The sequence below is a fragment of the Vicia villosa genome, linkage group LG4 (genome assembly GCF_029867415.1).
Source record: "Vicia villosa cultivar HV-30 ecotype Madison, WI linkage group LG4, Vvil1.0, whole genome shotgun sequence".
In the NCBI taxonomy this organism is placed as follows: Eukaryota; Viridiplantae; Streptophyta; class Magnoliopsida; order Fabales; family Fabaceae; genus Vicia; species Vicia villosa.
Window position 1 is genome coordinate 140,714,254 of NC_081183.1, and position 22,016 is coordinate 140,736,269.

General features: G+C 34.9%; 3 protein-coding genes across 5 annotated transcripts; 2 read left to right on the top strand and 1 right to left on the bottom strand.

The window, feature by feature from the left end:
- Window positions 1-1,493: 1,493 nt before the first annotated feature.
- LOC131595321 (dihydroceramide fatty acyl 2-hydroxylase FAH1-like) lies at window positions 1,494-6,733 on the top strand. 3 transcript variants are annotated; one of them, XM_058867643.1, is made up of 7 exons: window positions 1,721-1,859; window positions 2,871-2,928; window positions 3,125-3,217; window positions 3,789-3,985; window positions 4,343-4,448; window positions 5,444-5,590; window positions 6,398-6,733. In XM_058867643.1, the coding sequence occupies exons 2-7, from the start codon at window positions 2,878-2,880 to the stop codon at window positions 6,515-6,517; spliced, it is 714 nt and encodes a 237-aa protein (XP_058723626.1). In that variant the 5' UTR covers window positions 1,721-1,859; window positions 2,871-2,877; the 3' UTR covers window positions 6,518-6,733. The 3 variants fall into 3 exon arrangements, with proteins under 3 accessions (XP_058723625.1, XP_058723626.1, XP_058723627.1); XM_058867644.1 differs by lacking the exon at window positions 1,721-1,859 and adding an exon at window positions 2,657-2,744; XM_058867642.1 differs by lacking the exon at window positions 2,871-2,928 and having other exon boundaries at window positions 1,494-1,859.
- A 4,201-nt stretch (window positions 6,734-10,934) lies between these two features.
- On the top strand, window positions 10,935-19,807 carry LOC131595322 (uncharacterized). Its single transcript, XM_058867645.1, has 8 exons — window positions 10,935-11,270; window positions 11,370-11,484; window positions 12,300-14,704; window positions 15,544-16,925; window positions 17,193-17,311; window positions 17,882-18,693; window positions 19,068-19,180; window positions 19,266-19,807. The coding sequence occupies exons 1-8, from the start codon at window positions 11,235-11,237 to the stop codon at window positions 19,564-19,566; spliced, it is 5,283 nt and encodes a 1,760-aa protein (XP_058723628.1). The 5' UTR covers window positions 10,935-11,234; the 3' UTR covers window positions 19,567-19,807.
- A 128-nt stretch (window positions 19,808-19,935) lies between these two features.
- Window positions 19,936-21,746, bottom strand: LOC131595323 (berberine bridge enzyme-like 13). The gene has a single exon (XM_058867647.1). The coding sequence runs from the start codon at window positions 21,704-21,706 to the stop codon at window positions 20,069-20,071; it is 1,638 nt and encodes a 545-aa protein (XP_058723630.1). The 5' UTR covers window positions 21,707-21,746; the 3' UTR covers window positions 19,936-20,068.
- Window positions 21,747-22,016: the final 270 nt, after the last annotated feature.

Below are 22,016 nucleotides of genomic sequence, written 5' to 3' on the forward strand. Positions count from 1 at the left end.
TTTCGTAAATGCACCTACGAAACAAACCCATTTTTTTGAAATGCTAGCTTGTTCCGTAAATACCTCGCGACCTCTTGTGTCTGCTCCTATCTTAATGACCTGTAGACAAATAAATGAGGTCTTTGTAGACTGGAAGCATCACATGGTTCCTGACGAGGCTTGAGAGACCAGATCAGAGAGAGACTGGAGCTGCGCCAACGGGTACATCATTTGGTACTTCACAGTGTCACACCCCTACATGATCCCCCACTGCAGTGGGATCAACGCTCAGGCCAGCCCACGAGGAGATCTTGCAGACTCATCAGTCTCAGTTAAACCACATTGACGATGTTCTTCCTCGCTGCCGTGAGATACTTGACATGGCACGGGAAGGCATTGCCGATGGTTTCTTCCCTGAGGAGTCTGATCACAGGCGTATACTGGATGGTATTTCTAGGGTGGCACATGAAGCATATTGTTCCTTCGACATCGTGCCATGACGTGTGGGGAACTTACGGTAGAGGCAGAGTAGCCAGCATACGACGTGGTGGACGAAGAGGCGAGGCCAGAGGTAGGGTAAATGATGAGGATGTTGTCTGACACACACAATAGTGATGCCTGTGGTTTTAATTATGTCTGTATTTTAATTACATTTTTGCACTTTATTTTGATGATGTATTTGACACTATTAAGATGATCTATACAATGTACTATTTTGTTGTACTATATTCAATTGCCTTTAAATTGCACTACTTTGATGTACTATAATTTGATATTCTATTATTGTTAAAAATATTGGAGTGTGGGAATGAAATAACACTGATTTAAAATATAGTTGAAGGTTCCGTAGATACATCTACTGAACACTGTATTTTTAACACGTTCCATATATACATCTACAAAAGATTTACTGAACTGAAATATTTTGAATTTTCCCTATGTTCACTATGTTTTTTAACGCTTCCATAGATGACCTACGGAAAAAACCAAAATTTTTAAATAAAAAGATACTTCCAGATGTGTATCTATGAAATCAAAGAACATAATTGAGATTTTTCCAGATGGATAAGAGTAGGGCTGTTATTTGACCTATGAAACCGGAAAATCACCCGAGAACCGGTCCATTGGAACCGGACCAATGGACCGATCGAAATGTTACTCGGTCCGGAAATGGATAATTTTTTATCTGATACCAAAAATGGATACTATATTGGATACTTTTGTCAGATATCCGAAGTAACGGTCCGATTTCGATTCAAAAAAATGGTCCATTACTGTTTCGGTCTGGTCCAAATTTACTCAATTACTATTTCGATCCGATTCTCGGAATAACAAATATCCGAACCGGACTGGACCAAAAACAACCCTAAATAAGAGTATCAACGGGTACATTGAAATTTTTTTCCCTTTAAAATAGATGCACAATTTTCTTAATATTCTTAATTTATTTTAAGAAAAATAGCATTGTTTTGTAAAAGCACAAAAATGAAATCAAAGTCCAATTTATTTTAGCCACGTTACGAAAACACATGAGCCCCCATTTACCCGAACCACACCCAATTGCCAGACTGTCAACGGCTAGATTCCATCGCCCACAGAATTTATTCCTTACTATTCTACAAAAACGGACGGTCCAGATCATCTATGCATGCCCCAAAAACACTAATCGATCACTCACCACAACACGCAAACACTATCCCCAATCCTTTTCCATAGCTCAACGTGGAAAACGGAACGGCGCGGTCACTCAACTCAAACGGTGGTTTCCGCGGCGGTCTACGGTGCTTCTTAGTTCTCCGATCAGTGAAAAAGACTCCACGATTCTACTGCCGTCTTCTGCTGTTTTGAATTTTACCTGCATTGTCGTCTTCTACTGTTCGGTTAGTTTTGTCAACTTCAGTTCCGAGTTCTAGATCTAGTTTTGCTCTTGATTCAGCGTTTCAATTCAGCTATTTCAGTAGTGAATTTGCTTCGTGTGATGGATTTGTTTACTGAAAATTCAATTTCGAGTGTGGTTGAGTGTTTTTATTTTGACAATTTTAGAGTTTCGCTACTTCAATTTACTGCTCCGTTGGATTGTTTGTAGATGTATGATATAGTTTATAGCTGATTGCATTAGTTACTTGCATTAGAAAGTCTGTAGCACCGAAAACTCGGAAAATAATTGTATCGGTGTCGTGTCTGGGGTGTCTGTGCTTCATTAGTAATCTTCATTAGTAATCACTGGTGTCGACATATAAGTATCGGTGTTGTGTTTCAGGTGTCTGTACTTCGTAGATTAGTAAATAGATTAGTAATCACTGATATCCAGGTGTCAAAGTCGGGGTGATGTTTTAGGTGTTCGAGCTTCATAGATTACTAATCACTTCATCGATATGATCTTATATTTCTGTTCTGTATTCACTCACTAGGGGATTTATTTATTTTTTTACTTCAAGTAATGATGAGGGTTTAGAAAAAGGAAGTTTCAATTATTTGTTTTTTTTTCTTTCTGAAGCAGTATTTTTTTCGTTGTGTATGCATGTGAAATGATTACTTTTTTTTTGTATGATGTTATGATGAGGAGTGAAAAGTTTGGTATTTATTTATAGTATGATGGATAAGACTGTGGTCTTTTCTGGTGGCTGTAAGGGTGTTTATGGGATTGATTGAATTAATTAAAATTTGGTACGTTAGCTTTGGTCTGAAGCAATGAAAATACTTTGTTTTCTTGTGGCTTTTTCCTAAGAAAAAGGTCAAAATAGTTGATGTCATTAGAACAGCAGGTCATGTTCCTAGCTTTTTCCTAATACAATTTGTGTTTCATATAATGCTTTTGCAACATCGTTGTTTTTGTCGTTGAACTAGTTTCGGGGTAAGAGTTTTAACACTTTCTTATTTTTGGAGTTCAGTACCAAGATGGTTGCCCAGAACTTTGTAGTTGATTTGAATAAGGCCCTTGTTTTCCAGGTACGGGCTCAACCCTTAAAGATCCTCTTTCAAAAATGGTCTCCGTGTATTAGATTTCAAATGTTGCATAGTTTTCATTTGGTTTATGTGTGAAGTTCTGATGTGATAAGTGATAAAAAGTGGATAGTTTGTACTTTGTGTTACGTATACCAAGTAAATATTCAAAGAACCTGAGCAAATTTTTAGTGTTCTACAGGTTGGTCATCTTGGTGAAGCTTATGAAGAGTGGGTTCATCAGCCCATTGTTAGCAAGGAAGGCCCCCGTTTCTTTCAAAATGAGGTTTTGGAGGTATGTCATTAAACACTTCCAAAGTAGCCAAGCCTTGTATCACTTTGTGGGGGTGGCTAGGCAGACCAATTGATGATACTAGATGTATAATAAACCGAGTTTTTGGTAAACTATGAAACCGTTTAGAGCAAGGTCTTTTTCAATGGTTTCTTCAAAATAATTCTATGACCATAGTTCCTCCAAAATTTTAATTTCACTATATCTTCTACATTTCTACTTTCTATCATTTAGCTCTTATTAGCCCTCTTCTCACAGATGAAACTTCACAGCACGAGTTTCAGTTACCTTGTCATGAATAGTCTCTAATCTAAGTATCTCCCTGAATAATCACTCCTAATCTTATTTTGTTTCCGTGTATTTCTAGTTTATACTAATGACAAAATTTTCTGGTATATAGCTTTTAGATAAAAATTTCCTTTGAGTTTGATTGGCATGTTACAACTATAGAGATCATGGTGCTATCTTATCCTTTTAACAAATAATCACATTACAAGCAAATGGGGATTTTGAATTTTATGTTCTATACATTTTAGAATATCATGTGTTCCTGACTCATTACTGTTTGGAACAGTTCTTGACCCTCACAGTCTGGTGGGCAATACCAGTCATTTGGCTTCCAGTTGTATGTTGGTTTGTATATAACTCTGTACAAATGGGCCTCAGCTGTCCTCATATAGCTCTGATGGTGGTTCTTGGCATTCTTGTGTGGACATTGCTTGAGTACACATTGCACCGTTTTCTTTTCCACATTAAAACAAAGACCTACTGGTTAGATCTCTCTGTGTTCCCTTTTGTTTCTATAGCATGAAATTATAATTTGATTTGAGAAATGTTGGCAACACATTCCCTAACATGCTCTATTATTGTAATAGAAAGAATACATGTTGGTTTGCTTTGCCCAAAGACTGAGTGTGTCCCACCAAAGAAAATGTGGCACTGGCATGATTTAGTGGACTTCAATAGGAATTTTACCCATTAATAAACAACATTTTTACAAGAATGTGTTGCTAGCATTAATCATTAGGTTTTGCATGTAGTTGTCTTGAACCATATCTACTGCTTGTTGTTTTTTAATCACACTGAAAGTTTATTCTGTAATGTTTTTTTGGTTAAATGTTGTTTTAGGGGAAATACCTTGCATTATCTTCTACATGGCTGCCACCACAAACACCCCATGGATGGTTTGAGACTTGTTTTCCCCCCTGCTGCAACAGCTATATTATTGTTCCCGGTATCTATTTTTTTGCCATATTTTATGCTGCATTTTCCAATATTGACTGTGAATAAATCTTGCGATTTCATCTAAGTTTTTACCATGAATTCTAATAGGAATTTGGAGTGACCAAAAGAGTAATTAGATTTTTTCCCTTCTACTAAGAAAATTCAAGTCTTGCATAGGCTTGTGATATAGTCAAAGTAGAGCTTCTAAAACCTCAGCAATCCTCACCTTACTAGTCGATCTTCTAAGGTTGAGTTAGGTCCAAAAAACGTTAGACTGTCTCCAATTTAATTAGATTATTAGAAGTATGGCTTAAGGTTTTGGTCCTTGTATATTTTAATTATATTGTTAAAATCTATTAATGTTGGTCATTCTTTTTATAAAATCATTCAGTTTGGGTAGCTCACCAATCATGTTTAATGTTTTTCCTACAACAATTTTTTCATCCAATTACTCCTTTAAATAGTGTCACATCGAAGTTTGGGAAGTGTGTCAAATGGTTATTTAAATCATAAGTTTTAGATTGATAATTTTTTATGGCATTACTACATGCCACTATTTAATAAAATGATTTGGAAGGAAAGTCACCACTAGGGGTACATCATTGGAAGTTTGAAGCAGAACATTTTTAAAGCAGAGTAACATATAAGAATGGCGGCTAAGATCCTCACTATAGTTGGAATTGTATTTAATTTCATCCTGGAAAAGAATGATTCTTCAAATAATAATTTAAGGTCTTGCTACTCCTTAGCTTAAGAAAAACAAAGAAATTGTTGTATCTGGATTTCTTGACTCAGGTCAGGACAGATGCTCCCGTCGTGTATAACTCAATTTGTAGCCTTCTTTTGAAAATGTAAAAAACTTTTTGCCATTTTATAAAATACTTCTATTAATTCTGAATGTAGATATGTGATATGTCAATATTGGTAAGGTTCAGAGATAACTTTTGCACACATAGTTTAAGGTTCCATGAAGTGATGTTGATGTTTTTGTATGTCGGTCTCTAGTTCTGGAACACGGTGAAGCTCTTTTCCACCCCTTCAACTGCTCCTGCTTTATTTGGAGGCGGCTTATTGGGGTATGTAATATACGATTGCACCCATTATTACTTGCACCATGGTCAGCCAAGGACTGAAGTTCCCCGTAATCTCAAGGTAAAAACACCTCCCTCCCTCCTTTAATTGTGGACGTCAATTAAATTACCATTCATTACTCCAATATTATTCTTAGCAAAATCATATTGTTCTAATCAAAATCAATGAAAGGGATAATAATGGCTGTATAATTTACCAGATATTAGCTGATCAAAGTTAGTTGTTCTAGTAGTTAAGTATTTAATTTCAGTAGAAACTGAAGGACATTGAACCTAGATATGTGTATGTAACCATTTGGTGCAATAGTTATTTTTCTTGCCTTCTTTCTGGCTTTCTCTTCACAACAACAACCAGGCCTTATCCCGATAAGTGGGGTTGGCCACATGGATCAAATTACGTCATAATGTTCTATCAAAGACTATGTTTCTATCCAATTCGTTAATCTCGAGATTTTTGTTAATAGTTCTCTTTTAGTTTTTCTGATTTTCTCTATAATTTAAATAAAAAATGTGAATATAGACGTTTGCCACCCTCTTTTCAATAATACTTATCAGCCTTTTGAAATAACGGTCACAAAACATCGCACATGGTCAAGTTTCTCAAGGAGTTTAGATCATCCTTTTCTGGGAACACAATAATTTCATTTTTCACATTCACATGTCCTGCTTGGGGGTACCCTTCAAACTTGGGTATAATTTTTTGTCTCTTCCTATCATTGTATCTTCCTAAACATGCTATTGATAAGGAAAGGTGAAAGATGAAATAACTTGGACAGATTTATTTAAAAGTCTGCTAATACATTTACTGACAGTTATTTCTGTCTTGTAAGCCATACAAGCCTAATCATCTTTCCCTGGTTTTCTGCAGAAGTACCACTTGAACCATCACTTCCGAATCCAGGACAAAGGCTTTGGGATCACTTCAAAACTATGGGATAAAGTTTTTGGAACACTTCCTTCATCAAAAGCGGATGCGAAAAGTATGTAAATTTACTGTTAGGAATAGCATAAGTTGGTTGGTTAAAATAATAGAAAATTCAGGAATTCCTGTTTTATTTGTCTAATCATTTATTCTTCTCCCTGATTAAAGTTTGTGTGGGGTTAGCTTGCAATTTTTCGACAATTTTATAGGGCCAAAGTTCTCCAATGTGAACACTGTAAAAATTGATACATTTTATGAGGTTTATGGTGGAAATCTTATCTACTTGTGTATATTCCTCTCTGCTTCCTCTTTGCTGTGATTTTACTTCTCCAAAATGATAATTTCTTTTGGAGAATTTTCTACCTAAAAAGCTATGAAAAGGAATTGTTTTATTTTATGACATAGCCCTCATTTGATTGTTAGAGTGTTTGCACCATTAACTTCACATATGGTTTAGTGTTCACCTTCTTTCCTAAAATATGGTTTATGGTTCATGCTTTAATTTTCACTTCAACTGATGAACATAAAAAATTATCGGGGCACTCTTTTGTGTTTTCTCACCATCTCTTACAATTTTCAAAAACAGATTGGAAATGTTTAAACATTATTATTTAATTGTTTTTTGAAAATACATTCTTCCAAGTTTGCTTTCAGCATTCTCTCTAGCACAAGTATTTACGACATGAGTATTTTATTTCTTTTTTGTCAACTTTTTTTAAAAATCATTATGAGAACATTACATGATGAGAAAATGCAAAAAAAAAAAAAAAAAAATCTTTTGAGAGATTGAACCTTAAACAAGCAACTTACACCTAATTAACTCAATTAGTACTATTAATTGAACTATCCTACCCAACTTGTTTATCAATTATAAACGAATATAATCACTTGAAACTCTCATACACAACTACAAATATTATACACAACTACGATAAGAATATTATGGTTTGTATACAAACTTTTTAATCAATTTCAAATGAATATAATAACTTAAAACTCTCACAACTGTGAGTAGCTAACAATATTGACTTCAAACTCTCGATAATGTTCAATCTAACAATATCGACTTTAACATTTAGGACATCCGGACAAATTAAAATTGTTATTATAAAGGTGTCATAGTAATTATAGTTACTAATATTCAAATTGGGATTATATATTAATGTCAAGTTTAGTTCAGATATAATGTGTAGATAATTTTCCAATGTCATGCAAGAAGAGTTTGGGATGTCTTTCATGGTAGAATTTAACTATTTCTTAAGATTACAGATCAAGCAAATGGAGAGTGGAATTTTCAAAAACCAAACGAAATATTGCTTGGACTAACTTAAGAAATATGACATGAAGAATTCGAAAATAATATCAAAACCTATAGCGTCAAACATACTAACTGATAAAGATGAAAATGTAGCTGAGATCTCTTCTTTATTTAACAACAAGTAGATTTGATATTATGTTTAGTGTGTGTATGTGCGCTTGATTTCAAGTGTCTCATAAATAATCTTACTTTAAAATCTTAACAATAATTTTGACGTATCTTAATGGAACCTCCCATCATGTATTTGGATTTCCAACGATAACTAGTGTGGTTTAGTAGGTTTTTGTAGTTATAATTTTTTGAGATGCAAATTAGATAGGAAAAACACTAGTGATACCTATCACATATTTAAAAACTATTTGGTTTTTTTGGCACTGTATGAAACAACATAACATTACTCTTTCTACCATCGAGGGCGAATATGTAGCCATTAGTAATTGTTGTGCACAAGTATTATGCTTAAAATAATAGTTACTATATCACGACTTAAAACTCGAATGTGTTCCAATTAAGTACGATAACGCTAGCGTTATAAACCTAACTAAGAATCTAGTTCTGCATTCATGCACCAAATATATTGAGATCATCCATCATTTCCTTAGGGGTCATGTTAAAAATGGTGATGTTATTTTTTAACATGTGGACACAAAAAATCAACTTGCTGATATTGTTACAAAATTGTTGTTCGCTGAGCCCTTTCACAAAATTCGAAGAGAACTGGGAATCTTTAATCCATCTTGTTTTGAATAAAGATTGATTATATTCATCGTTTCGTTTTTTATGTATATTTTATGTTGGACATGTGACTCCAGACACAAGAGAATGAAAAAAAATTTGTGTTTCAGAAAAATTAAGTTTGAAAAACTTTTTGGATCATATTCAGAATTTAAAAATATTTTAGAAAACTTTATAATAAAGCAATGGAAAATAAGAATTGCAGAAAGTAAAGTGCGGAAATAAAGAGTTTAAGAGAAGAGAAAAGACACCGAGAATTATACATATTTGGTAAAAAATGACTTAGTCATGTCCCCAAGATTTGATCTTGAGAGGATCTAATAAACTTAAGAGCTTTTAGTAGGTTGAACTCTCGAACCCACTTATACAAGAAAAATGAAGTTTATGGCTAACTTCCAACCAAACAGCAAACACAGAGAGAAATGGAGAGTCTTCCTTCTAAACGATGTATTGAAGAGGTTAGTCTCATTTCCAAAAGAAATATAGAGTGGTTAGTCTTCAAGCTTCAAACGCAGATTTTATCGCGGACTGGTCTTGAACTCGGGAGAGCTTTTAACACCAGGCTGAGCTCATGAATCTAAACTTATTTTTATCACGGGCTGACCAAGAATTTATGATATTTTACCACTCGGTTGATCTTAAACTGAAATAAGCTTTTTTCACAAGCTAAGCTTTAACCTAAACTTGGTTTTACCACGGGACACAATTGTTTCTTAAGAAGAAACAAATTATCAGACTTGGCCTATAATTTTAACTCCTAAAATCACCATGATTAAATATTTCTTTTTTTTTTTGAAACAGAGGTGATACAAACTCCAAATAATGAAGTCTCTTACAAAAAAAATCCGAGCTCTGGAGAAAACATTGAAGTCTTGGAAGTTTTCTGATTCATGTCTGCAAGCTTTTGAATCAATATCTCTTTGGAGTGCTAATCTGCTTAGATGATGTTCCAACATCTTCTTGGACATCAGACCCTTTCTCCATAATTGAACCATTGACTTAGGTTCTGGAGTCTTCAACAACTCTGTTATCAGCATAATACATCCTTCTGATATCTTGAAGGAGATGATGAAGATCTTTGATTTTTCTTTGATATGAATTAATCATGATATTTTTTAGAAAAAGTCATCAACAAATCTAACGACAAACCTTCCACCACCTCCACCATCCATAGCGGACTAGAATAGTCGCCTTCAGTTTACTGTTGTTCTTGCAGATAACCTCACGGGTTTGGTAAACCCGAATGATCAGGTTTTTACAGAATTATCTAGGATAACCGACGTAGACCATGAGGGGCCTATATATTTGTGTTATATTTTGTCTATGTATATGTATATTTTGTGACACAAACTTCTTATCACCGTACTTATTTATTGCATAATTTTTTTGGGGATTACATGATTCAAAGATGAACGCAACATGAAATAGTACAACAAACATACATTAAAAAACACTAAACATAAAAACCTAGGTACTACAAGATGACCATGGACGTTTCAACATCTTTATTATGTCGTCGACAGATCTTGTTATTTGCGCATCCAACTTGATCGCACCTTTAGTTATCCTACGACGAAATGATTTCCACATGACCTTGACATATTTGTCGGTCTTCAACTCAATCAAGTTGTATTTCACCCTTCCATTACTATCAATCCAATCTTCACAAAACTTGAACTTCCTCACCCTTTTGTTATCTGTATCAGACAATAATTCATTCAAATTGTTGGTCAAATTGGCGAGAGATGTGACGCCATTCGGAAGCTTGAATTCAACAGGAGGGTTGCTTCCATTGAAATACACTTCCGCCTCAATAAAAAAATTGAGGAAGAGACATTTTTTGAGATGTACTCCTCCGTAACAAATTATAAGCAAATTTTGCTTTTTAGGTTCATTGAATAATTAATGTATCTGGTCTACATATGAATCAGATACATCAATTATTCAATGAAACAAAAAAGCAAAATTTGTTTATCATTTGTTATGGAGGAGTATCTTTCTATAACATATGTCTGTATTTATACAAATGACAATTTATTCTAGACCACACAAATTTGTTGGTGTAATCAGAACCCTCCAAATATGTCGACAAAATTCAAATCGTTGAAAAATTCTGAACGAGTACACTACCGAAAATTTTATTATACCACTAAATTTTTGGTACATAATGGTAAATTTGAAATTTCCAATAAAAATTTAACCATACCGAAAATTTCAAATGCACTATCGAAAATTTTAATATTTTGAAAATTCATATAAACTACCAGAAATTTAGTCGATACCAGAAACTTACTTTTCGCTCCCGAAAATTTTGTTCAACAAAATTATTCCTATTTCATCAAGGACATTTCTGAAATAATAAAAATAAAGGTCTCAAATAAAATTTTGGGGTCACAAGTTAATTTCTCTAACTAATTAATTAGGGTTTTTGGCTCTTTCACAGCCGCCCTCAACTTTCTCTTCTCACCTTTGCATTTTTTCATCAGAACGGTTCGTCTAGAGTACATCGGTTCAACATTGATTTTATGACATCATTCGATTGAACCACTCAGACCCACCGGTCCATATTTTAAACCCGGTTTACAGACTTGAGTCGGTTCGAAACACAAGGTTTAAGCACTACAACACCAACACTGAAGAGTAACTTGAATGCGAAAATCAGGGTTTACGGGTTTAACGATCCTCTAAGATCTCATATGCATCACAGAGAAGATCATCATCCTCTCAAAAATGAATCTTTTACCGGAAAATGCTTGTTGTGCCAAGGTAATTTTTCGTTCTTTCTTCTCAATTCTCAATTTCAGGTGCTTTGGGTTTCGATTGAATTTGAAATCGGCAATTTTGTGTTTTTGATTTTGTGTGCAGCTGAATAGAAAGTATTCTAAGCTTCAAGAGTCACGGAACGCTCTAAGAGGAGCTGTGAATCTGCTTGAACAAACCGTTAACAAGTTCGAAGCTCAGAATGAGAGCCTAAAAAAAGGTGACATTGAATTTGAAATTTGTTTTTGTTGTACATTTCTTGTATGTTGATGATAGAGAGTATAATTTAGTATTTAAGTTTATTAAGAATTTATATAAGTGGTAGTTTTATTTGTATTGTTATGTATTTAAATACATAACAATACATAACAATACAAATAAAACTACCACTTATATAAATTCTTAATAAACTTAAATACTAAATTATACTCTCTATCAGTTGATGATAGCAAAAATGAAATGACTTATTAGAGGTACTAATACGAAGCACGGACACTGGAGACACGGCACTGACACTGCCACGTCCATAACGGTAATAATTTGAAAAATGAATAAATTAAAAGTTATCACAAGTGTCAGTTTCGGACACATTTTTTCAGAGGTGTCGGTGCTAGGTGTCCGTGCTGTAGTGACTAATAGTATGTATGATATTACTTTTATCGAGCATCCGTACATCACCGGCATGATATCTCTAGTGATAATTTGAGGAAATGAGATTAATTGAATAGAATTACTCGTGTTGGTGTTGATGCTGTCTTGAGAGCATACACACTTTCAATTTGAAGTGTTGGTGCTTGATAGGATGACATTAAAAGTTATTTGAATAATAAATTGAAAGAATTGTAAGTTTAAACATTGTGCAGATGTGTATTCCGTAATTCAAGTCCCTATCTTTGGCTAACTATGTTTGAATAAGTTGATAGATTTGAGTGTTTATGTTGTTTTTCCCTTGACACTTTCTTTATCTTTTTATTTGTGTGAGATTTGGGGAGAGAGTGTTATTGAACCAAATTTGTTAACTTGTATTTTTTGCAGCATACCAGGAAGAATCAGATAGGGCTAAAATTGAAAAAGAGCAAAAGCTGAAAGAATTCAATGCTAAGGTTTTGTTAGAGAATGAAGTTTCTGCTTTAAAATTTGAGATCATTACATTGCAGCAGAAATATGACGCAGTTGCTCAGCAAGAACATGAGGATGTGGAATCTTTGGAAGCCGATATATCTGATAAGGAAAAGGAAATTGATAGATTGAAGAAACTTGTGGAGAAAGAAAAGCAAAGGGCTGATTCTGAGAGGAAGGCTGCTGAGAATGAGGTTTCTGCCTTAAAAGCTGAGATCAGTGCATTGCAGCAGAAATGTGGCACAACTGCTCAGGAAGAAAATGAGAATGTGAAAGCTTTGAAAGCCGATATATGTGATAAGGAAAAGGAAATTGATAGATTGAAGAAACTTAAGGAGAAAGAAAAGAAAAGGGCTGATTCTGAGAGGAAGGCTGCTGAGAATGAGGTTTCTGCCTTAAAAGCTGAGATCAGTGCATTGCAGCAAAAATGTGGCACAAATGCTCAGGAAGAAAATGAGAATGTGAAAGCTTTGAAAGCCAATATATCTAATAAGGAAAAGGAAAACGATAGATTGAAGAAACTTATGGAGAAAGAAAAGAAAAGGGCTGATTCTGAGAGGAAGGTTGCTGAGAATGAGGTTTCTGCGTTAAAAGCTGAGATCAGTGCATTGCAGCAGAAATGTGTAACAGTTGCTCAGGAAGAAAATGACAATAACGCTATGAAAGCCGATATATCTGATAAGGAAAAGGAAATTGATAAATTGAAGAAACTTGTGGAGAAAGAAAAGAAAAGGGCTGATTCTGAGAGGAAGGTTGCCGAGAATGAGGTTTCTGCTTTAAAATCTGAGATCAATGTATTGCAGCAGAAATGTGGCACAGTTACTCAGGAAGAAAATGAGAATAAAGCTTTGAAGGCTGATATATCTGATAAGGAAAAGGAAATTGATAGATTGAAGACACTTGTGGAGAAAGAAAAGAAAAGGGCTGATTCTGAGAGGAAGGTTGCCGAGAACGAGGTTTCTGCTTTAAAATCTGAGATCAATGTATTGCAGCAGAAATGTGGCACAGTTGCTCAGGAAGAAAATGAGAATAAAGTTTTGAAGGCTGATATATCTGATAAGGAAAAGGAAATTGATAGATTGAAGAAACTTGTGGAGAAAGATAAGAAAATGGCTGATTCTGAGAGGATGGTTGCCGAGAATGAGGTTTCTGCCTTGAAAGCTAAGATCAATACATTGCAGCAGAAATGTTGCGCAATTGCTCAGGAAGAAAATGAGGATGTGAAAGCTTTGAAAGCTGATTTATCTGATAAGGAAAAAGAAATTGATAGATTGAAGAAGCTTGTGGAAAAAGAAAAAAAAATGGCTGATTCTGCGAGGAAGGTTGCCGAGAATGAGGTTTCTGCCTTAAAATCTGAGATCAATGCATTGCAGCTGAAATGTGGCACAATAGCTCAGGAAGAAAATGAGGATGTGAATGCTTTGAAAGCTGATATATCTGAAAAGGAAAAAGAAATTGATAGATTGAAGAAGCTTGTGGAAAAAGAAAAGAAAAAGGCTGATTCTGAGAGGAAGGTTACCGAGAATGAGAAAAAGAAGGCTGCTGAAGCTTGTATGTTATTGGAAGAAGAGAAGAAAATATCTCTGAATAAGGGGATGCAACTTTCCAAAATCGAGGCAGAGAAGGTTGAAGAGTACAGGCTTCAACAAGTTCACTTGGAGAAAGAAGTTACTGAAACAAAAATGAAGCTGGCTTCTGAGTTGTTGAAGTTTAAAGAGGCAAGCAAAAGAGTTGAAGCTGAAAAACAGAAGCTCTTGGTAGAAAAAAGGAATGCTGAGTCAAAGATGAAAAAAGCTCAAGAACAGGTAGGGATTGAAAAACAGAAGGCGGTTAGAGAAAAGCGACGTGCAGATGAGGAGCATGTTAAAGTAGAGGAGCAGAAAAGGCTTGCTCAAGATAACTGGAAGAGCGCCAAGGAAGCAAAACATCTTGCTGATCAGAGGTCTCAGGAGTTATTAGAAAATAAGAAGACAATTGAGGATTTGAAACAGAAGATACACGAACTTTCATCTCTAAGAAAACCCACTGAAATATCTGGAGTATCTTCTAATGTGAATGCTGAAAGTGATAAAATACAGCTTTTGAAAAGCAATTTAGAGCTTGAAAAATTACGTGCAAAGCATGCAAGGGAAAAGTTAAAACATGAAAGGAAGAAGTTTGAGCATGAAAGGATGAAGTTTAAATACGAAGAAAGTTGTCGTAACATTTTACAGCAGGAATTGCACCGTTTAAAGCTTGATTGTATTAAAAATTACAATCACCTTACTATGCTGGATGCATCCTTTTCACCTGTCGCAGGAGGTATACATGGCCCAGCTAAGGTTAGTTTCCTTGCTGAACTTCAGTAATACAAGTTCACAATTAAGTTTGTTATTTTGTATCCTTTGATCACCATGGCACATAGTAGTTTCCATATGAATGCATACTAAGTTTAATATTGATATCGTTGATAATAGTATTGTCTTTAAATGTTAATAGTGAACTTAATGTTATTATACAAACTACAAGAGACAGCTGGAATGGTAGTAGAAAACAGCTTTTATTATGCATTACGAATTTTCCGTTAAATCTGAAATTGGATCTAAAGTTACTTCAATTATTAACACATGGATAGTAATTTTAGGGTGACGGTTTTTGATTAGCAGAAGAGGAAGACAACTCCCGGTAAAACTGTATTAATTGGATGAGTTTTTGCTAAAAGCTGAAACTGCCGACTGTATTGGTATTTGATCACAAAATCTTTTGCTCATGTTAATTTTTGGTTTATAGTTTTTTGTGGTTTAGTTTCTTTAGAAGCAAAACTTATGTTGGTAACCAATTTTCTCTCAGTATAGGTATGTAGATAAAAGGGGCAGGCTAGCTGTATGCATTGGATTTTGTATACGTATCTTATGGTTGTGAAAATTAGTTTTATAGCTCCCTTCTATTGTTTTGCTTATTTCAATGTGTTAGTGGTTCCTACTGTGATAATTTTTAATGGCGCCTTTTCATTGGATATGGATGGTTTCTGTTGAACATAGATATTGTAAAGGGAATGGTCTTAAGTTGAAATTTTATACTTTGACTATTTCTCTTAGATAGTTATGTACTTGTGTTTTCATGTATATCTTATACTTGTACAATTGTTTGATCACTCTTTTTTCGGATGATTGGATTGCAGTGTCAGAATATGCCAAGCATACAGAAACCTGATGTCATGACTCAACTCTGCAATCTAGGTATGCCTCAAATGCACAGCTGTGTTGAAAAGGAACTTACGAAGCCTTGCAGCGTAAGGGTTGGTGCATGCGATTCTTTAAGGAAGAGCATGCAGAATCCTCCACTTCTTGCTATATCTGAAGGGAATTATACTGAACCCATCACAGGTACTGGTTATAAATTGGAGCCTCTAATAGGAGGCTCAAACAGAACATCGATACAGAGTTATGCACTAAATTCTAGTACAGCGTCTTTTTCTGATGCACACTTGATGGGCTCACAGGAAAGGGGTGCTTTGCAAGTTACCACATCAACAAAATCAGCTGAGGAGAACTTCAATGCAAGATCAAGTATGTTGAAACCATTTGACAGATCAGTTATTTGTCATGATGGAATAAGGAATAGGATTTCTGATACAATCGAATGTGTTGCAAATTTGTCTTCTGAGGGTAAGAAGTTAAACACACAACTAGAAGATAAGCTCTCTGATTTATGTGGTTTATTGTATGACAAAATCAACGAATCTGGTGAGGGAGGGAGAGAGATGGCCACTAATCATAGGGATAATCTACAGGCAGAGAGTGACAGGCCCCACAAGAAGAGAAAGAAATCTCATAGGGAAAAAGAACATACACCTGTGGATGAGAAAAAGAAAGCAGAAGACCCAAAAGCTGGAGTCTATGAGGATGCAGATGGCTTCAGACAAACCACCTGTCCTGCATTATATACTCAAACTACTCAGACATGCAGGGAGAGGATATTTGATGAAATATATAGTGGAAATGCTATGAAGTTGTTAGATTTAGAAAATGCCGTTGATGAGGAATGCTATAGAAGAGCCATGAATGCACCCTTGTCACCACTATCTCTCGAGATTTGTCTCCATACAGACTTTTCAGGACAAAGTTCTTTAAATATGGAGCCTTTTCAGGACAAAGTTCTTCATACAGACTTGTTGAATCAAAGAGATTTGTCTCCTTCGACTAGATGCGATGTCATTGATGTTGAGATGAATTCCAACATGCAAAAATTTGATGCATTTACAGTTCCTTGTAATGGAGACAAGTCAAAGCAGGCTATACCAACTGATGTAACATTGCAGGAGACTCATTCTTTGGAAAATTTAAAGGATACATCTTTGGCAGATACTGGAAATGGATCTTTACACAATCAATTTCCTAATTCTTGTCTCATAGTATCAGATAGGGATGATAACAGTAGCATATCTAGGAAACTTCTTGCTACAAGGAATTGTATAGCACGGTGCAGTTTGGATACTCAAACAGGATGGGAAGTTGCTAGCATTCTGGCTGCAGTTGACATGGAAGAAATATCCCCACAAAAGTAAGACTCTAATAATCTAATTTTTTTACTACTTCGTGTCAAAGGCATCCCGGTGCTGAAGCATGCGGGTGTCTGCCATTGAAATATGTAGATGTTCAATATTAACACATGTAGTTACATTAGAGTTCATTTTCTCAAATTATTACCCTTAGACATGCAAGTGTTATCCTTTCCTGTATAAATGCTTCATAGTTATCTACTGAACATTTTGTCTTATAGTTTTTATGAAGGCAAATGATGGTCATTATTTCTTCTAATTTCTGTCAGGGAAAAGCTTTCCGTGTTGTTGACACTTTTGCTGTTCAACTTTACCAAGACTGCAATGAAATTTAGTGGTGGCAACTTAATCCATTGCTTGAATTCTTATGCTGAACACATCTGTAGAGGTTTATTCATCTCTTTCATGTTTCATTTGTGTTCTGTATATTTGAAACAATGTTATGCTAGATTCACTCCCTCTATTCCAAATTAAGTGTCGTTTTAGCATATAAAAATGCATCAAAATAAGTGTCGTTTTGCTTTTTCAATGTGACCATGTATATCTTTTTCCAATTCTACACCAAATTTATACTGTGAGTACCACTTTCAAAACAATATACTCCACTATACATTTATGACAACAGCAAATAGCCAATTGTTAACTTAGATATTTGCAACATTCTGTCAGTCATTTACAGTTTTTCTTATTTTGCGTGAAAAACCTGGGATGTCATTTATTTTGGAACAGAGGGAGCGGTTAGAAATTGTTAATGTATCATACATCATGTTGTAGTTGTGTTATTAAGTTAGAAAATCTATTCTAATAGTGAGTTGAATATCGAATACCAATTGTTAAAACCTATTACATAGATATTAAACTTGTATTGAGTATAAGTATATTTAAGTAGAGGTTTTGATTTCTTGTAACTTTTGGGCAATATTCTGTTGAACCTATAACTTTTCTATTTTTTGGGCAGTTCTGGCTGATGCAGACACAAGGATCTTGCTGTTAGAAAAAAATTCGTTGCTGGAGCTGCTCCGCCTCATTGAAGATTTTCTTATAGAAGGAAAAGTTATAGTACCTACTGAGACTCCATCTGATAGTAATTTGAGAAATGATAGTTTTCTGGATGGCGTAGACACATTATGTTCTAAAGAAGCTACTGATGAGCAGTTGGTAGCGGCGGGTATTATACTAGCATCAATATGTGCTGCAACCAATTATATTGGATTTCTTTCCGAGGCATCATATAATATTCTTAGACTGTGCAGATATGATATTTTTATGGCGCTAACTATTCTTCACCTTTTTGCTAACCTGGGTGGAAAAAAGTATTTTGACTCGTGCAGTTTTGGCTTGACGGTGACTGTCTTGAAATCTCTAGTTATGTTTCTTGAGGGAGGGAGCATATCTGTCACTCCTGCTTCTTGTCTTCCATCAATAAATCAGTTGCGTACTGATTTATGTACCAACGTTAAGTGCCCTTTCTCGGAAGGTGCCGAGTCCATTGATGCTGTTACATTCTTGCTTTTAGAAAAGATCAAGAAGCATCTATTTCAGGAAGGACAGTTTGATTCGTCAAGTTTCAGATCCCTTTCAGACAATTATAATAATGGACAGTGTTCTAATCAGGATATAGTTCCATGTACCGATAGCATAAGTTGTGATGTGTCATGCTGTTTGAAAAACCAAGTGGCTTGTCATACTCAACCAGATGTTCGTATTGATGTTAACTTTTGCCAACTTAGTGACATCCTCTCATTGTTGGAGCTTGTTTCAAACAAAATGGTATTTCTTTTCGTGCTTCAAGTTAATATGGTCCTTTCATTAAGTTGTCTTTTTAATGCTCCAATTTTAAATGACTGTATTTCTGTACTTCCATTCAAATCTTTCTGTGACGGGTCTGATGAGTGTACTACCTGGATAAATCTTTAGACACCCGGTCTTCTAGTTTGATATCTTCACCTCAACCCCCCTTTTCTTTTATTCTTCAAATGTTTCTCTGACTGCCTCTTTAATAATGAAAACCTTGTCAATTTTCTATTTTATGTTTTTGTGACATTCAACTTGTCCTTACACAATTGCTAATTTTTAATGTTCTCATATTTCCTTTATTTTAATGGTTCCTAAGCCTGATCATGTAGTTTTCTCTTATAATTCAGGGCTGGCAATGGACCAACACAAAACTTGTTCCTCAGCTGCTTCATGTACTGGACTCTTGTGTGGTGGAGAACGCTGCGGTTGCTATCATTGCTCTTCTTGGTCAGCTTGGAAGGTAAATTGACCTTTGTTTGATGATATTGTTTTAAAGTTTGTGATCTGTTTCTTTTTCTATTCTTTTTAATCTTTTTCTTTATCAGGTTTGGAGTTGATGCTGGTGGATATGAAGACCAAGGAATTGAAAATTTGAGATCTAAATTATTGTCTTATCTAAACAACTTTTCCATCAAAGCAGGCACTTCTCTTCAAATTGCCGCAGCCACTGCTCTGTTTGCCCTTCTTCCTCTTGATTTAGAAGCAGTTTTGAAGAATGAGTTTAATCTTTCAGCATATTCTAGTAAATCTATTTCTGATGACACTGAAGGTTTAAAGAAGTGGTTTTTTGGACTAGCGGAACATCAAAGGGAATCGCTATATGGCATTTTAAAATGTACTGATTAGTTTTTTTTTTTTAAAATTTTAAATCAGTACCTTCAGATGAATTGATGTAATATTTTTGTTCCGATTCATCGAGGTTACTCGTTGAAAAGCTGTACAGGTTATAGGAAATTAGGCGGTTGAGAGCATTGAGATATTGGCTGATGTAGCTGTCAAATTTTGTACACTACTTTTTTGGGGGAGAATATCTTGTTTCCATATTTATATTGGTTAATCTATGTAAATTTATAGTTTTAAAAACCAATTTCGTTTCCAAAGTGGCGTTTATCGTCCAAATTGTTCAGTTCATGATAGGATCATCAAAGAGTTAAGAACTCCAAATAGTATTCTGTATCAGATATTTGTAAGAACTATATTTATGCAACATTAAGAAAACCACAAAAACATAAAAGCAATGTTTAAGTATTGCATCAGTATCATACAACATTAAAAACTCCAAAAACAGAAAAATTCATAGTATATCTTTTATTTGTCTATTTCATTCAAACAACACTGCATCAGTGCCTTATTCCCAGCTCTCGCACTTCTTGTCTTTTAGCTGCATAGTTGAAACTGGAAGTGGAGGAATACTCTGCTCATGTCTGAACACATTTTCAGGATCAACTTTGGTCTTAATTTTCACCAACCTGTTGAAATTATCTTTGAAATACATGCTCCCCCAAGAAGTTGCTTGTATAAAGCTTGTATCACTCTTCTTATTCATTCCCAAATCAAGATCTCTATAATTCACATATGCTTCCCTTGGAAACTTAGACACATAAGGAGTCATGTAGTTATAAAGCTTCCTAATCCAATCAACATGCTTTGATTCATTCTTATCACCATCTTGCCAAAGAGTTAGATACTGAATTTTGTAAAGTGTTCCATTTCTGTGAGGAAAAGGGATATCAGATTCAGAAAAGTTGTTCATCATGCCTCCATATGGATTCCAAATCATCAAAGGACTGTCTTCTTCTAACAACCTTTGCCATAATCCTTGTAAGCCGGTCTCCGGTATAGACTCTCTTACGAAATCCGACTTTGCTTTGAAGTAATTCTTGAAGGTTGATTTTCCTTGAAGCAAAACTTCAGGTGGCGTATCATTCGGGAAGCCTGCAATATACATAACAGATTTGATCCAGCTAGTTTCCATGCAATCTTGTTTTGTCAAACCTAATTCTGGAAAACTTTCCTTCATAACTTGAAGGAGTTTCTCCGAATCACCGAGGAATTGCGCATTGTAAGAAGTAGTAATAGTTCTTTGAGTTTTGTTTGCAACACTAGCCGGCTGAATGATAACTCTCATAAAGAGATTTTCATCAATATTTGGTGCCACCTCTTGCCATCTATGGGCAATCTTAGTTCCATCTTGTTCTAAGCTTTTCGTAACGGTAAAAACCGTCACGGTTTTCGGAACAGGAACAAGCTTAATCTTCCACCAAAGAAGAATACCAAAACTTCCTCCTCCACCACCTCTAATAGCCCAAAATAAGTCTTCCCCCATAGATTTTCTATCAAGAATTTCTCCGTCTGCATTGACGATTTTCGCGTCAAGAACATTATCGGCTCCAAGACCATATTTTCTCATCATGGATCCATATGCACCTCCTGTTATATGTCCACCAACACCTAAACTTGTGCAAAGACCTGCAGGGAAGCCATGAACTTCACTTTTCTCATGTATTCTATAATAAACTTCTCCAATAGTAGCACCGGCTTGAATCCAAGCGCTATTATCTTCGATATCAACGTTCACATCGCGAAGTTTGGCAAGATCAATGATTATAAAAGGCGATTCGATTTCCGAAACATAAGATAGTCCTTCATAATCATGACCACCACTTCTTACTCTTAAATGAACACCAAGTTTCTTTGAACAAACAACACCTACTTTGACATGAGAATCGGTTAAAGGTGTGAATATAAACTCGGGTTTCGGAGCCGAAGGCACCAAATACCTTAAATTCTGTGCTGAAGAATTAAGGATGCTATTGAATGAAGCATTGTTTGGTGTGTAAATTGTTGCATAAAATGGTGCTGCTTTGTCTGAATAGAAACTCAGACATTGGACAAAGTTTTCTTCAAGAGAAGCTGATTTTGCTAATGAAATTGTTGATATCAAGAGGATTAAAATTGCTAAGTTTGAAGTGGGTGATGAAAACATGGTTCTGATTTGGGTTCTGTTTTGGTTTCTATAGTTTGTGGTAATGTGATGTATTTATATATAAGGTATAGTGCTAAGGTGATGGAAAGTTTTACGTGTAATTTGAGGTAAGTAAACAACATAAAGTTGAAGAGTGTTCGCATTATCTTGAAGGAAATATTCATATTTTAATTATGAAAGTGTGGAATATGAACTTTATGATATAACTTTGATTAGAAGATCATCGACCTTAATATCTTGGAATATGAACTTTCAAGTTGATTTATTTTAATAGTTTATAGAATCAATTTGTTGTTATTAGTATATCTAG